General features: G+C 34.0%; 2 protein-coding genes across 10 annotated transcripts in view; one reads left to right on the forward strand and one right to left on the reverse strand.

Annotated features, from left to right (window-relative positions):
• Nucleotides 1-17215, reverse strand: part of LOC105481132 (KAT8 regulatory NSL complex subunit 1 like) — a 139366-nt gene that overhangs the window by 1799 nt on the left and 120352 nt on the right. For all 6 annotated transcript variants that reach the window (XM_011740455.3, XM_011740451.3, XM_011740453.3 and 3 more), the window contains exons 8-14: nucleotides 16082-16189; nucleotides 7540-7668; nucleotides 5501-5619; nucleotides 4568-4692; nucleotides 3019-3073; nucleotides 1145-1257; nucleotides 83-251 (exon numbers count right to left, since the gene is read on the reverse strand). In XM_011740455.3, coding sequence (XP_011738757.2) covers nucleotides 83-251; nucleotides 1145-1257; nucleotides 3019-3073; nucleotides 4568-4692; nucleotides 5501-5619; nucleotides 7540-7668; nucleotides 16082-16189 — 818 coding nt within the window. The remainder of the gene's footprint in view (nucleotides 1-82; nucleotides 252-1144; nucleotides 1258-3018; nucleotides 3074-4567; nucleotides 4693-5500; nucleotides 5620-7539; nucleotides 7669-16081; nucleotides 16190-17215) is intronic.
• Nucleotides 1257-17215, forward strand: part of LOC139357303 (uncharacterized) — a 42278-nt gene continuing 26319 nt past the window's right edge. Inside the window, exons 1-2 of one of the 4 annotated variants that reach the window (XM_071073907.1) lie at nucleotides 1257-4573; nucleotides 8281-11027. The gene's annotated coding sequence lies outside the window, so the exon portion shown is untranslated. The remainder of the gene's footprint in view (nucleotides 4574-8280; nucleotides 11028-17215) is intronic. The other 3 variants (XM_071073909.1, XM_071073908.1, XM_071073910.1) reach the window with 3 other exon arrangements.

The raw sequence follows: 17215 nt of genomic DNA on the forward strand, positions 1-17215 counted from the left end.
ATTAATTTTTTTCAAGTAGTTTCTACAAACAAGTAGTTAAAAGGCAAGGAATGGGAAGTTTAATCATATATATTGCACTTACCTTGGTTTCTTGGCTTTGATTTAAAGAAGGTAAGCCATATGCACACAGATCCTGGTTCTCTGAAGGAAGCTCAGGAGGACTTGCAGCAGCACAGTGCTGACTGCTACTAAAGTTATTAGGGTATTCTTTCAAAAGCAAGTCATGTCCTTCAACATTTTTACTGTAAGCTCTAGCAAGAAAATCAGGAAAACACAATTATTTGTTATTTTTTGAGGTCTTGAAAACTTATGAACAACCCAAGGTATCACTGAGTCAAGTTAACTTGGTAACTTTAAACAGTTTTGCCCAAAGATTTTTAAAAATTCCTCTGGTGCTATTTATTACTTTCGTACTCAGAGGATGAAACAGTACTTTATGAAATATTTTACCGAATTATAATAGGGGGAGGGGTGTTCTTGCTGTTTATTTGGTTTGTTTTTGTCTTTTGTTTGACTAATTAAACAAAAGATACTCCTTAACTAAAACGACTACCAGACTTCACACAATCTTGCTTTTTGAGTTTTGGCTCTTTTAAAAATGATCAAATGTATAATAAATATAAAATAACAGGGATTTTCTCACATAGTAATTATGTCTGATTTACTTCCCCTTCCCTCAAAGCTCATTTGTGTTTCTAAAAGTATTTTAGGCTTTTTTGCATTTTAGACTAAACAGGTTTCTTGAGAAATTTTTTATTTTTTTTTTAAAAAAACATATTTTAGAAGTAGTGATGTTAAAATGGATTACCTAAACTCCAGTCCCCAGTGTGAGGTCCATTATTAAAGTAGATTGAAATGAACTACTTTATATATACAGAGAATTTTCACATTGTTAGTTAGTTAAATCTATTCCTGAGGCTGACAATGTAAGAAACAGTAAAATACATAATTTCATCATTATAGAATCAGCTCAAATATATTTTGAATACAAGCTCATTCTGTGTAGTATTTTACTTCTGGTGCACAAATAGCTGATGTTACAACATCATGGTTTCCTTTTCAGTGGTCTCACCGAAAACTCATGCAGAGGTTTTGTTCATTTCACATGAATTCTATGGTTTGGGGTTTTAAATTTATAACCTGCCTGCTGTTTCTTCTGTGCCACTTGCTTTGCTCCCATAGTGACCACCTGGCTTGCTCTCTCTCTTCATATTTTTTGTGCCTTAGGGAGAAGACTTCATCAGAAAGATCTTCTATCTGGAATTAGAAATAAATATTTTTGCTTTAATCAGAAACATTTTGAAATATAAGATCAGGCTGGGCACGGTGGCTCACGCCTGTAATCCCAGAACTTTAGGAGGCCAAAGTGGGTGGATCACGAGGTCAGGAGTTCAAGACCAACCTGGCCAAGATGGTGAAACCCTGTCTCTACTAAAAATACAAAAATTAGCTGGGCGTGGTGGTGGGTGCCTGAAATCACAGCTACTTGGGAGGCTGAGGCAGAGAATTGCTTGAACCCAGGAGGCGGAGGTTGCAGTGAGCCAAGATCGTGCCACTGCACTCCAGCCTGGGTGACAGGGTGAGACTCTTGTCTCAAAAAAAGAAATACAAGATCGAGTTTCAAGGTTTCAAAGAGTTTCTCATGTAGAAAACAGTAGGAAGCAAACTAAAATGCTATCTGTGTAAGTTGAGAGAACAAATGTTATCAGATGAACTTCAAATTCCTATAAAAGGGGAGTCAAAAATGTTTTAAAATTATTTTGTTATTGTTATTTTTAGACATGGGTCTCTGTTGCCCAGGCTGTAGTGAGTGCAGTTGTGCAATCATAGCTCACTGCAGCCTTGAACTTCTGGGCTCAAGCGATCCTCCTACCTCAAAAAACTTAAAAATACTTGTGTACTATTGGTTCATATTTGAAGACTTCGGTAGACTACAGATGAGTTCATAGTGCTTTCCATTTGCCATAGCTTAGTACCAGTAGTCTTAATGCTTTGTTCATTCAAGAGCTTTTATGGATTGTGGAGGACACACTATTCTAAGATGTTAATATCAAAGAAAAGTATAAAACTAGCTTAAATCAGAATTAATTTAATGAATGACTTATCAAGGTTTCGAACCTGGAATACTACCTTGGTTATGGTATTTAAGAATTTGGGTTTCTTGGCTAGGATCATTCAGAAATGAGGAAGAATACATTAGAAGAGGAAAGGGCATTAAAAGGTAAATTTTGGTAGTTGAAAAACGTGACCACTGGACATAGAAAGATTGTTACTTGACAGAAACTAAGTGTCTTCAACAGTGTCTTCTAGAGACCATCACTTTGGAATTAGTTTGGTTATAAAGTATTTTTCCCTATAATCTTATCTTGATAAAATTTTATCCATACATATTCACAACCCCTTACCTGCAATTCCAAAATCCAAAAATCTGCAAAAACAAATTTTTCAGAATTCATTTGGTGACATAGCCTGATCTGTAATGATGTGAGGCTATTTTTAGTGTTTATCCAACTCAACTATGAATATTTCACTACAGAAACATTAATGTCTGATTCCTCTTACACCCTAGACTCTACAGGTATTACATGATGTATATACCACATTACTTTTTTAAAGTCCGAAATTTTCCAAACTGAAGAGCAAATTGGCCCTACGATTCTGAAAATGGCATTTAAACCTTAAAATAATGAGTGAGACTAATCTCATGCAGAAAAATATAATACTGACAATGAATGTGGATATTCATGTAAATTCAGTATCTCAAAAACTCAAACAAATGCTGTATTTTTTTTTGGCTTTTTAAATTATTGTGTATTTGTGTATTATGCTGGTAGTCAAATTTGCACAAAACATTTTTTGAATATTCTTTTAAAAGAACTTCCTTTTCATAAGTGAAAGGAAAAAAAAATCAGTGTAAGTTAAAGGGTTTATATATTCCTTTAATTCCCTGAATGTCAAAGCAAGCAGGTTTCATTATACATAATGTATAATTATCCCATTAAATGAAAGGCAGCTTACCTCTTCTTCGCCTAAATTATATTCATCCAAAGGCTGAAGAACAACCATCCTCCAGCTGTTGAAGAGAAAAACCAATGTTAAACAGCTTTTATTTATCTAAATGTGGCAATTTTATACTCTAAGCACAGCTAAGTGTATTAGTATTTTCTTTCCTTGGCACTTCATGGTTCAAATTGTGTTTTAATACTTAATTTTTTTAAAAGAAAAATATTTGTATTATGAGTAAAGGATAAAAGAGAAAATGAGACGTGACTTTTGGCTTTATGGTGAATAGTCTGTTCTGTATAGCTGCATTTTATACATAATAATTATGTACTGACTGAAGTTAGTGGTATGCTGATAAACCTGGCCTGGCCAAAAAGCAACAGAAGGAAAAAAACCCTGGTTTGTATGTTTGCCAGTTTCTTTGGTGTGAAAATACCTACCATAGCCCCTTTTGAGTCATCAGTAGTTTAATAACTGGCTCACAGAAGTCTTCTATATTTAACTATCTACTCAGCCAGCTAGCTCCAGCCTACCATTGCAAGTTGAAATATATTTTTGCTATAGAACATCATAGCCACAAATGTTACTCATTACTTATGCAACAAGTATCCACAGATTATAGGAGTTCTCATAGTAGAACTCTTATAGAATATTAGAGTTCTTCATACCTCAAGGTAATTATGAATAAAAGAAATTATGAAATTAGAATAGAGATGTATAGCAATTAACTGAAATTGTCACCCACCTGTCTCTGTTTGCAACCTTTTCTGTCTCTACTTCCTGGTGTCATATTTATATTCTTAAGAAACTGCACTCATCATTTCTAAAAAGTTGGGCTAACTTTACTGCCAGTAGGGAGCAGATCTGCGTATGGCATTCAGGGACCTCCACAATCTGGACCTAACTTTGTTTCTAGCCTCCCATTATCAACCTGCACAAAACAGTATCTGGCTAAACCTTACACGCTTGTCCTGTGCCTTTGTTGTGGTATCGCTATGTAAATACCGTCTCCACCTTCCCATTCCTTCATGGGTGACTTCCCAGACCTTCCCACTCATCTTTTGAATGTGTTTATTGCTGACTTGGCAATACATCACAATTTTTTTTTTTTTTTTTTTTTTTTTTTTTTTTTGGTCACAGGTATTACTGTCTTACAGTGTGAATACCCCATGAAAAGTCAAAACTTTGCAACTTATGTCACACCTGTATCTTTAAGGGCAAGGATTATTTGTTGCTATAGTTTTTATGTCACTAAAGTGCCTTTTAGTGTCATATACACAGTAGATAACTAAATGACATTGAATAATAAAGACTAAGAATGCTAAAGTAGTCTAGGAATTCCCAAATCTTAATAAAAACTCAGAAATAAACTGCGATACTATATAACACTTTCTAAAGGCATGAGTAATTTTTTTTTTTTTTCACCGTTTCCCCTCCATGGCTATGAAAGAACTGGGAGAAGGATCCTCCTTTGATTAATTAAAATTCGAACTTCACTTTGAAAATTTAAGTTTATTAAGGAAGGAAGGAAGAAGGAAAAATATGAAGATGTGAGTATACGTACCTTGGAGTAAGTATTTCCTTATATTGGAGTTTCTCTAATTTAGCTGGGGCTACTAATGACATGGGAATCACAATGTTATCTATGTCATAAGAGCTCTCACTTCTCAATCTCCGTCGTGCAGTATTCTGCAAAGCAGGATTACAGTAGATTTACAGTACTGTCTAGTTATTTCTAATGATACCCTCCCTTTCATCAGTTACATAAATATGGCAGTACACGTTACATAATTTTTGTAAATACATTGTTATAAAGTCTAAAATGTGTTCAGAAAACTAAGAAAATATTTCTGTATTTTGTAAATCAGAACAATCTCTTGGTAGATGTGTAATGTATTTATGTGTGCAAGCATACAAGCTTATTTTTAAGACCATAAAAAAAAGTCTTAAATGCAAAACTCTTTATCAGAAAAGACTAACATACATCACCCTAAATGTCAATGAAATGATCAGTAACCCACTTTTTATTAGGAAAGGCAGTGAAATATTTTTGGTCAGCCCTTCAGTATACTCTTCATTTGTGCGTTCCTGGTTCCTGAGCTTCAGACTGTTCATTTCTAAACACTGCCACCTTTTGACCTCTCTGTACCCTGGCCAGATAACCAAAAAAGCAGGATAAGAACAAGACAAGTCCTGAATTCTCATTAGTAAGATTTTATTTAGCTTCATATGTTAAGGAATAGAGATGATCATGATAATCTAAATTTTTAACACCTAAAAAGAAGCTATAACCAAATATTAATGAACTTTTAGCTTCATAGTTAAAAATAAGTTGTATAAATCAAATTTGTTGTTTTCTAACAAGATAGTTATAAATGTCTATTAATATGTGCTAGTAAATAAGGCTGTTATAGATAAGCAAAATATAAATTATTTTCAAAATCAGGTGTTTTTATTTTTAAAGCCATTTTAGAGTTCAACATAGAGAAAAACCTACTCGTGATGATGAATTCTGGATTCTTGATAAAACGTTGACATTAGAAACAGCTGTAAAATTGCTATGGGATCCTGATTCTGTGTGTTGAAAATCAGATTCTTCAAGTTTAATTCTTTCTCCTGCCGTGGAAAGAGCCATTGAATATCACACATTAAACATGACTAATAGGTATCATTAGAATTACTTTCCTAATTAGATGACAGGTGATTGATTCCTTGTTTTTTGTTTTTGTTTTTTAATTCGTGTATTAGAAAACAAAAAGGGAAATGAAAAAAGAGGAGTCTTACAGTCATGCCATAAGTTATCTCCATTTTCTGGGGTTTTGGCAGTTTTTATCCAATATATTTCATATTGTTCCCTGAATAATCCTTCATCTCATTCCTTTATTCTTGTTTCCTGTGACTCCTATTTGTGGTTGAACCACCAGAACTATCTTAGTTTTCTTATCTAGTCTCATTTTTCATATTTGACTTTTTATTCTAATTTCTGTGAGGTGTCTGTCCTTGGTCTTCTGAACACTCTGAATTTTTTGAAAAAATGCTGCTATTAAAATACATATTTCCAAAAGTACTTGTTCTCTAGTACTCTTTTTTTTTAAATAGCATCCTGTTCTTGTTTCGTAGATGAAATTTCTCATTTCTCTCAGGATATTGATTAGAAGTTTACTTGTATTAGTATTTTCTGTATTTCTTCCAAGTTCCTTTTTTTCCCTGTTTTGGTTCCCTGTTGTGTGTGTGTATACAGTAAATATATATATGTATGCATTTACGTACTGCCCTTATTTTAGTACAGATCTTTTAAAATGAGAATATTTTCCTGTATAATATAAAATCTAATACCTAGTCCATATTTACATTTCTCCATTTGTTAAAAACGTCCTTTATAGCTAGTTTCTTCAGATAAGGATCTATATGTTAAAATTGGCCATTGTCTCCTAGGTGTCTTATAGTCTAGAATAAATCATTTTTCATTACATTGACTTGACAGGCTGGACCAGATGTCCTATCCTTTTGGAATTATCTAGTTATTTCTGTGTAGTATGACATTTCTTTGTTTTATTCCTGTATGTACATCAAACTTGAAGTTAGAGCTAAAGTATCAGTCAATTTAAGAGAAACATTTTATACCTTAGGTAATATATACTTCATGTTGCATCTTATTAGATTTTTTTTTTTAAAGCTTAGTTATGTTTTGGTATGCATATATGAAAGTTCCTCAAAAGCTAGGTGAATACTTGGTTGTTCTTAGAGTGAGACACTAAAGAGCTTAATGAAACCAGCTCTGAACATGTGTGGGAATTTGTTCACTTTTTGCTACAATGTAGCTGATCAGATAGTTATCAGGTAGTGACTAGGTAGGTCTTTTATCGTGGGATATCTGAAGACACCAGAGATAAACAGATTAAATCCATTCTGTATAATTAATACATCTTGGGTGTAGTTTCTAATTTATCTTGCCAGTTAATTTTTATTTTTTATCATTTGCAATAACTGTGGCAACTATCTTGTCCCAAATCTCCAAAATAAATCCCTTTGTATTACTAGAAGAGTTCTAGTTTCCAAAGCTTTCTCTTGATCATCTTGGAACTCTATAGGCTTGTAAGGAGAATTGAACAGGGTAGTTTAGCATTTCACTTGAAGCTTGTTCACTTTCTCAAAATCCTGAGGAATCTGCAGTGCATCAACATCTCCACAGTAGGTACCATAAATGGTTAACAGTTTCTATAAGGCAACTTTACACTAGCCTATTTTGAGCCTAAAACACAACTTTGAAGATTAAATCCCATCCAGGGAGTGATTGGTAGAAGACAACTAGTCAGGGAACATAGGAGGGAAATAATTGCCATAAAGTAGGTAGATACCGGTCCACAAATAATTCTAAATTAACTACGAATATGCTGTTTCATGTTTGTAGAGTCATAGATGTTTTGTGTAATTAGTGGCTGTTCTGGATTATAAACTCCCATGAGACAGGTTATTTTAAAATCAGAATTTTTTATTTTTAACATCACTACTGCTTATATCCTCACTTTAACCTACCTAATGCTGTTTCACTCAAATGTCTTTTCTTTCTTCCCTGTAACAGTTGTGCAGAAGATTCTGACCTTATTTCAGGCTTACGTATAGGTGAATATCCATTTCTCCATTGATTCAGAGAAGTACTATGTACTAAAACAAATGAAAAGGAAATTTTAAGTTTTAGTTCCTTAACACAGTGAACATGTTAATGTTTTTATTTGTAACTGCAGAATTTTAAGATACCATTTCAAAATTACAGATAAATATAACCTTAAATACCAAGACAGACAACTCCAACTAAAAACATCCCCAGGAATTTCCAGTTTCTTGTATTTTCTTCATTTTTTTTGAGGGGAATGAAAAGGGAAGATGATCTGTTCTCAAAGTCTTCCAAATTACAGAAACTTTATAGAGTGAGGATTGGCTCAGATACATAAATCCTGGCGATCATCAGAATCTTTAAGTTCTTGCTTACCCTAAATCTGGAAATCATTTGGGACCAAGTAAGATTCAACATGGTGAGACTAGAGCAAGAATCTGAATCATTTAACATCTCTGATGCCTTAGTTGCATCACCTGTAAAATAGGGATAATAGCGACCTTGGGTTTATAATGATTACTTGAGTTTATTCCTGTAGCAGTAAGTAAAAGCATCTGACGTGATAAGTGTTCAGTAAATGTTAGCGTTACCATGATTGTATATCTGAACCCCCTTATTTCCAGCCTTGGTCTAATAACCAAATTGGCTTCCTTTTTTGAAAGGTTTGGAGATGTGGAAAGGAGTGGAAAAAGAAATATGTAAGCTGAAGTGCCAAACTCACACTATTGATATAAAGGGCATGGCCTACCAGCTGACAAGGAGCGTCTGGTTTCAAGATGGCAAATGACCCTAAATATGATAGACAAATACTTTTTACATAGGTACATGCACAGATATGCGCATATAAATCCATATTTGCAAGCAAAAAGTGGAACTTATAAGGCAGAATTTCTGAGGAATCTCTGAAAGACTAATACTATGTGGAATTTGAAGAGGAAACCCAGAGCAGAAGCACACAGTGAAGTACTGCCACAAAGAGGTGCGATGCCACCAAAGGTGGTCTAGACCCACAAGAAAGGAAAATTGGAAGCAGGACAACTATCTGGATATTGACTGCACATGTCAATATCTCAGACTAACAAAATCAGCTTTAGGCAGATAAATGAATGGTTGGAGAGAGAAGGCAATGCCAAAGTGCCCCGCTTTGAAATGTCCGGCCCATCCCCAAATTAGTTGAAAATTTCAAATGTAGTATAAATTCCCTTCCCATCAGAAGTGTCCCATAAACAGCAGTGGTAGAACAGTTAGTTCTAACTGAGTATCACAGCTTCAATGATGAGCATAGAAAACTCCAAAAATCTGAATACCAACACTAAATCAAAAAACAGGTACAAACCACAAGTGGAGAACCATCTCAAGAAATAATGGAGCATTCATGGAATACATATTAGCAACTCTTTTAACAGTTAATATTGCCAAGAGAAACAGGTAAGAGGCCCTCTGGAGAAGTGTCAGAAATAGAAAATATAATTGTCCAAATGTTAAAATCATCACTAGGCTAAGTAACAATGGAAACAGCTGAAAATCAAAATCAAGGTCTGGAAGAGGAATTCCATATCTTGATGGAATAGAGTGATAGAAAATATGGAGGGAAAAAGACCAGAATGGGGTAACAGATGAGACTAGAGAGAATGAAAAGGAGGGAATAGTTGAAGATAGTTGAAGTGTTTTCCAGAATCAATATTAAACCCTAAGATTTCAACGATGCACCTGAATGTCAAACAGCAAATGAAAATTAAATCATAAGTGCATCACAGATGATGATACCCTGAAAGTTATTAATACAAGAAAACAGCATGGCAGGAGTAATCTAAACTTACTAGAATTGTGAGAGGTGGATTTTAAAATGTATATGTTAAAACATATGTAGGTATTAAAAGTGTCCATTCTTTTAATAACATTTTGCTGTAGCATTTAAGCAAACTGTAGACAACTAACATTTCTCTTATTTTCCACAAGCAATTTTCCACTCTTCTGAAAACATCAAACTTTGTGAAAGAATCTTAACTTTCACAGAAGTTGATTTTTAAATTAAATTTTATTCAAATGTTTTCTTCACATTTATCATTTTCCTTCTAATTCGTTATTGTCTTGTAAGGTTTTCATGGACCCTTGAAATAGTAGGAAATGTATGGCAATTCTACACATCCTCTTCACCTGTTCTATTGATAAACCTCCCAGCCTTTCAGTTCTTGCTCTCCCAGTCCTCTCGTAGAGTTCATCCTAAGATCACACTTTGATAGCATTTCTCATATATCCTGTCTTTACTTCCTTCCCTTTTATTCATCCAACAACTTTACAGAGATCCAATTACATGGCAAGCACTATTCTAAACCCTAGGTAAGCAAAACTAGGATTTGTAGCAGCCCTTGTAGTTTACAGGTGTTATTTCAAGGAATGCAATCGTAACGTGATAGAAAAATACGCATTTCAGTTGTGAAACTACATGATGTTACTGAGAATGTATAAGAGTACTAGTAAGAGCTCTGGGAAAGGCTTCCCCAGATGAAGTCATAGATTCTAAATATGAACAGAAATAGCTGATAGCTAGGGGAAGGAGGAGAATAGCATGTACAATGGCCCAAGGGAACAGGACAAGTTTGGGAACTAAACAGCTATGTAGTGTAGAGTAAGGAAGCATGGTGAGAAAGAATCATGAGGGAGGGGCCAGCCTATGTAGATAGGGCTTTAAGGTGTTAAGAATATTCCTTCTCGAATGTTTTAACGGGATGGTGTGGGGAGCAGGTGTGACATTAGATTTGCATTTTGAAGAGATCACTGCCTACAGTGATTAAAGGGGAAACATGGATTAAAAGTCTATTTCAGAAGTATAGATAAGAGATCATGGTGGACTGTGAGAGTAGTCGAAGGCAAGAAAGGAAACACATAAGATCATATTGACAACTTGGCAATTGGTTTAGACAGGAGGAAGTGTAGGTGACAAAAATGAGCTTTATGTTTCTGGCTTGCTTGTGTGGGTTATGGTGCTATTGTTCCTCCTCTTCCATCTGTCTGAGATATAATTTCAGAATTACAGAAAACTTGAAATAGAACAAATTTCTGTAGACCCTTTTCTGAAATCCCCCAAATGTTAACATCGTATCACATTTGCTTTACCTCCTTCTTTCAGACCACAAATGAAATTTAGTTGCTGACATGATGCCCCTTTAGCCCTAAAAACATCAATGTATTTCTGAAAACAAAGGACATTCTCTTATGTAGCCATGCAGTTCAGTGCCATTAGCTAATCTATAGACTTTATTCAGATTTCACCAATATCTCTATAATGTTATTTACAGATAATTTCAACTATTCATTGCAGATGGCATTGCAGTTGTCAGATCTCATTAAGGTCATATCTGAAACAGTTCTACTGTCTTCCATAACTTTCATAACTTTGAATATTTTGGTAAGTATAAACTCTTAAATTGGTTTTGTCTGGTATCCTCATGATTAAACTAGTCATCATTCACTTTTCATCCCACTACAGTTTGGCTTTTCTCTGCTTGTTGCCTGAAATTCAGCAATTCCATTGTAAACTGCCAAATCTAATGGACCATACAGGATAAATCCAAGCAAAGATCTGTCTACTGCCTTCACACAATTTGCCCTACCGGAATGCCAAGTTATTTATAGATATTTGTTGTTGTTTGTTTTGAGATGAAGTCTTGCTCTGTTGCCCAGGCCGGAGTGCAGTGGTGCCATCTCAGCTCACTGCACCTCCGCCTCCTGGGTTCAAGTGATTCTCATGCCTCAGCCTCCCAAGTAGCTGGGACCACAGGCGTGCACCACCACCCTTGGCCAGTCTTTGTATTTTAGTACAGATGGGGTTTCACCATGTTGCCCAGGCTGGTCTTAAACTCCTGATCTCAGGTGATCCACCCGCCTCAGCCTCCCAAAGTGGTAGGATTACAGGCGTGAGCCACTGCACCTGTCCTTATTTATAGATATTTGAATATATCATACTGTGTCATTTCTCCATGACAAGACATATGTTTGTTTTTGTTCTTTAAAGACTTGTTACTCAATATGGGGCAACAGCATCCGAATCACTTGGGACCTCATTAGGAATGCAGAATTTCAGGTCCCATTCCAGATTTATTAAATCAGAATCTGCATTCTAACAATATCCCCAAAGTAACTTGTTTACATTTTAAAGTTTGAGAAGCACTAATCTGGAACACTTCATCCTTCTTTCTCTGTAAATTCCAATTCAGTAGTTGAAGCTGCACTTGGCATCACCATCTTTCTAGAGTTCCTCTCCTTGCCCATTTCTCATCTCCCTTAACCTCTCTTTTTCTGCCTTCTAAGCAGAGTTACATACTCCTTCTTATTTATATCTTATATAATTTCTTTTTAAGATAGAGTCTCACTCTGTCACCCAAGCTGGAGTGCAGTTGTGCGATCATTGCTCACTGCAGCCTTGAGCTCCTGGGCTCAAGCAATCCTGCCTCAGCCTCCTAAGTCACTGGTACTACAGGCATGCACCACCATGCCATGTTGCCCAGGCTGGTCTTGAACTCCTGGGCTCAAGCAATCCCCCTACCTCAGCCTCCCAAAGTGCTGGGATTACAAGCATGAGCCACCACACTCAGCCTTCAAATGTGTTTATCCCCATTATACTATATAACAGTTATTTGTGTCTTCCTCCATTACAATTTTGACTTCCTGTAATTCACCTTTGATTCTTCAGCACTTAATAGTGTGCCTGGCACTAAGTGCTTAATAAATTCTGAACTCTAATCACTAACAGCAAAAGAAAAATTAATGACCAGCTATTTAAGACAGATATATAGGATGAAATTTCTCATTACATTATTTATGCATTCCCCTTAATTGTGTGCCTAACACGTTTAACTGCCTTATTTTTTTTTTTTTTCTTTTTAGAAACAGGGTCTCACTTTGTCACCCATCCTGGGGTGCAGTGGTATAATTATGGCTCAGTGGGAGCCTCAACCTCCCAGGCTTGAGTCATCCTCCTGCCTCAGCCTCCCAAGTAGCTAGGACCACAGGTGTACACCACCATGCCCAGCTAATTTTTGTATTTTTTGTGGAGATAGGGTTTCACTATATTTCCCAGGCTGGTCTTGAACTCTGGGCCCAGGTGATCCTCCTGCCTCAGCCTCCCTAAGTGCTGGGATTACAGGTATAGGCCACCACGCCCGACCTGCCTTATTTTTTTAAATCAAATAGAACAACATTAAAAGAAACATAATTAATCTCTAATAGCATATATTTTCATATTTGCCTACTCTTTCAGTCAATACGTTTTATATTTCATATATCAAATATGAAATAATTTTAATTAAATGTATACTTATATTTTTATCACAACTCTTATTTTTTCAGATGGCTGTATAACATTCCTCTGATTAGAAACAATGTTCTTTAGCTATTTCCTAGCTGTTGACCATGATACTTATCATCATAATGATAATGCTATTAAAGACATTCTTAAAATAATCATCTTCATGGATACATTTTTTTCCCTTTTGAAAAAAATCTAGTCTTAGGACAGATTCCAACAAGTGAACTCGCATCATTAAAAGGTAACTGCACATATTACTTATATTTTTCTGTATTTTAGGCTTTTTCCCCTTAGCATAGATAATTGTTTTTCATCCTTGGTGCCTTCATCTTTTTTCTCTTTAATTTTTGCTGTGGAAAAATTTCAGATAAACACAAAAGGAGACTAGAATAATGAACTCCCATATACCTATCCTTCAGTCTCAGCAGTGAACAACTTACAACGAATCTTATTTCATCTCTCCCACCAACATTTTTGCTAGAATATTCAAAAGCAAATCCCAGACATATCTTTTCATCTGCATATATGTTAGTGTGAATCTCTAACAAACTGAAAAAGTGCATCTGGGTTTATGTAACCACAATGCATTATTACAAGTAGCAAAATTAACAATAATTCATTAATATCTAACAGCTAGTCCATGTTCAGATTTCTCATTTCAAAAATTATGTGTGTGTATATAAACAGCAGGTTTATTCAAATCAGTCTCAATAAGGTCCACACATTGCATTTGGTTGATATAAGAATAAATATTTCTACATGGCTATAATTGTACCAGACACACAAGTAAAATATTTTCATCCTTTTATATCACAACATTCTTTGATGAGTATGTTTCCATCTTTATATGAACTTTTAAGATATTTTTTAAGGCTGTATATTCCACTGTAGTATATTTAACCATATCCCTATTGTGCTCTTCAAGTTGTCGCTAATTTTTCATTATCACAAAAACATGATAAGATGAATATAGTTGTGAATAAAGGTTTCATATTTAGGACTAGACTAGATTCTTGGAATAATTGGGTCAGAACATAGGGTTAACAGTCAGTAAACATTTATGGGGAATAGGTACAAAAGTAAACAAGGGAGTTTTTAAGCCACACTGAACTTATAAAAAAATACATAGTTTAAAGGCCTTGTAATGCATTTCGCAGAGTTCCCCAAAAGGCTTGTATCAATTCTTAATATCCAAGATATTTGAGGGCACTATTTTTACTACAGTTGTGCAAACTTGATGATTATGTTTAAAATCATAAATGTTACAGGCAAAAGTAGTAAACTTTCGCATAGTGTCTGACTATAAGCTCAGTTAATATTATTATTTTCATTATCATCAAGTACACTTTTTCTTGTTATTCTTTTAAGACATTCATTTTTAACATTGAACGTTTTAATCCATCTGAAATGTATTTTAATGTTCATCCAACTTAAATTTGTTTTAAAGCACTTTGTGAGTTAATGATCTCACTTTTTAATTCTTCCAAAGAGTCGTTATTTAATACCTTTGATTACAAAGGAAACTTGGTTATATAGAGCATAGCTCCAAGCCAGACTGCTTGGGTTTGAATTCTGGCTCTTCTATTACTCAACTGTAATTTGGGGAAGATTAGTCAAGGAGAATAGTAATACCTACCTCACAGAGTTATACAGACTTAAATAAGTAATATAAAGCCCTTCAACCAGTGCTGACATATAAATGATGCTTTATAAGAATTTGTTGTTGTCATTATTCTTTATTGACTAAGTCATTTTTTCAACATAGTAGGAAATACCAACTTCTGTCTCTAGAATTTTTTTAAGCTCCCTTGATCTGCCTTCTATCAGAACCATGTTTTCATGATTATAACTTCATAGTCCTGCTATTAATCTTCAAAAAATTTAATTCAACATTTTCTGTCTGAGATAAACTTCAGAATAAATTTGTTCCAATAATACCTCTGATTCTGATTAGGATTATATTCTACTTGTAGATTAATTTAGGGAAAATTGACAACTTCAGTTATGATACTGTCTTCTGACAGGAAGAGGATATTTCTCTCCATCTAGGAATGTCCTCATGTTTCTCACTAAACTTTTGAAGTAGTCCTCATGTAGGTACTTGTTAAGTTTGATGAAAAATACTTTATATTTTCATTGTCAATGTGTCTAACATATTTTATTCCTTTACATAGGCTATCTAGTTACTATTGGTACTTATAAAAGCTGTTATTTTTATAAATTTATTTTATAATACCCCAGTTCTAACAGGTATTCATTTCACTTGAGTTTTTGAGGTAGATTATTTCATATAGAAATAATTTATATTAAATTTATAAGACTTTTCTGATGTTTAGATTTTAACTTTGTGGTTAATCAAAATATGTTGTTTTCTTTCTTCTAATTGCTTCCAAGCATAGAATTCACCCACATTCATAGAACTCATAAACATTTCGTTATAATTTCCTCAAGTTTTATTTTGTAGTTTTAACGTTTTATGTACAATTCTTGGAATTAACTAGAAGCTATTCTGATTAATAGCATTAAATGAGTATGTAAAAGAATTCTACTGGGAAAGACTAACAGTAATATTTTCTCCATGAGAAATGTTCCACTTTCCCACTGATATACAATTCTTCCCTCATAAATAATCAACTATAGAGTTTATTTCATTGATCTATTTTCTTGAATAGGAGCAAAATAGAATCTACATTATTATAGATTTTTGTCATGTTTCCATATGTGGGTTGGCTAGATTTTCTCTAAACTTTTATAGTAATTCCTTTTATATTTTCCCCTGTTTAGTCTTCCCATTGTGCTTTAGAATTATTTTAAGTTAAACAAATTCTATGAGAACTTCAAGTTATATTACATTAATCATATGAACTATTAGGAAGAATTTATATCTTTATTGATCTTACCATACAGAAATACTGTTTTTCCATATTTAATTTTTATTTATCAGTAATAGTTCATAATTATTCAATAGGTATTGCACATTTCATGTTAAGATTGTTCTTGTATTTTATGTGTACATGGTTTGTAAAAAGTGAGTATTAAAAATTAAGGATTTTCATTTATTCTTTTGTTAAATTTTATTTCCTTAGAATGCAAAAACAGTAAGTATAAAGACATAAAAAGGCATATAAAGTACAAGAACTGTAAATGTGACATACCAGGTGATGGAGATATGATATATTCATCTACAAATTTATTTTCAGCAAGATTGCCTTTTATTTCAGTCCTTTTTAACAGTGTTTCAAAGTGAAAATGAAGAGGCACATCTGGAAAAATAAAGTAAAAAAAGGTATTTTCAAATACCAGGATTACAGATTGTAACATTAAAATTGCTTTCTTTCTGTAAATAGCACATAAGCTTAAGAAAATAAGCAAAAGTTTGAAATGTAACAACTATCAGAATTGACAAAATACTCTTTCCAAGCATGTTGGTAGCAGTATTTTAGAAATTACTGGTTAGGTGCACCTAATCAACAAATTAAAAAGCTAACAGAGAAACAACTTCATGAACTTCCTGAAATAGTACATAAGATGAACAGTACTTCTAAATATTAATAAATACTATTCACAGATGAATGGAAACAAATATACCCAAGAAGTCTTTAAGAAAACCTACACCTGCTAAATCCATTCCCATCCCATCCCGACAAACTTTGCATTTGAAATAATGAAATTTCCAAAAAATTACATACTTTTAACTTCTTGGGAGAAAACCACTATAAGTCAGATGCAACCTTTTATGAAAACATCAAAGTTCATATTCCCTTATTTTACTATATTATATATCACAATGAATCTACTTTTATAAAGATTAAAACCTGTTGACAACCTAGTTGTGTTTCTAAATAGAGGCTTGGAGACTTTCAATTCACTATGTTTGTATTCTGTACTCTCACAACCAAAGAGGAGTTAAGCAATGTAGTAGTTATGCTTCACATTTACTAAAGGTTTTTTCTTTCAACCAAGAATGAAAAAACAAAATCATCTTAAAAAGTATTTATTAAGAGACACTTAACTTTTCCTTGAGAACATATTTTATAACTCAGTTAATAATGAAAATTTGGCTATTGAAAGAAGGTACTGTAAGGAAACTTAATTTGAATACATAAATGAAGATAGACCCAGGAAGGGCCTGGATTTTATTATTTGTTTGTTTTATTCTTGAGACAGGGGCTGGCTCTGTTGCCCAGGCTGGAGTGCAGTAGCATGATTCTGGCCCACTACATTCTCAACCTCCTGGGCTCAAGCAGTCCTCCCACCTCAGCCTCTCAAGTAGCTGAGACTACGGGTGC

Source organism: Macaca nemestrina, chromosome 11, assembly GCF_043159975.1.
Source record: "Macaca nemestrina isolate mMacNem1 chromosome 11, mMacNem.hap1, whole genome shotgun sequence".
NCBI lineage: Eukaryota > Metazoa > Chordata > Mammalia > Primates > Cercopithecidae > Macaca > Macaca nemestrina.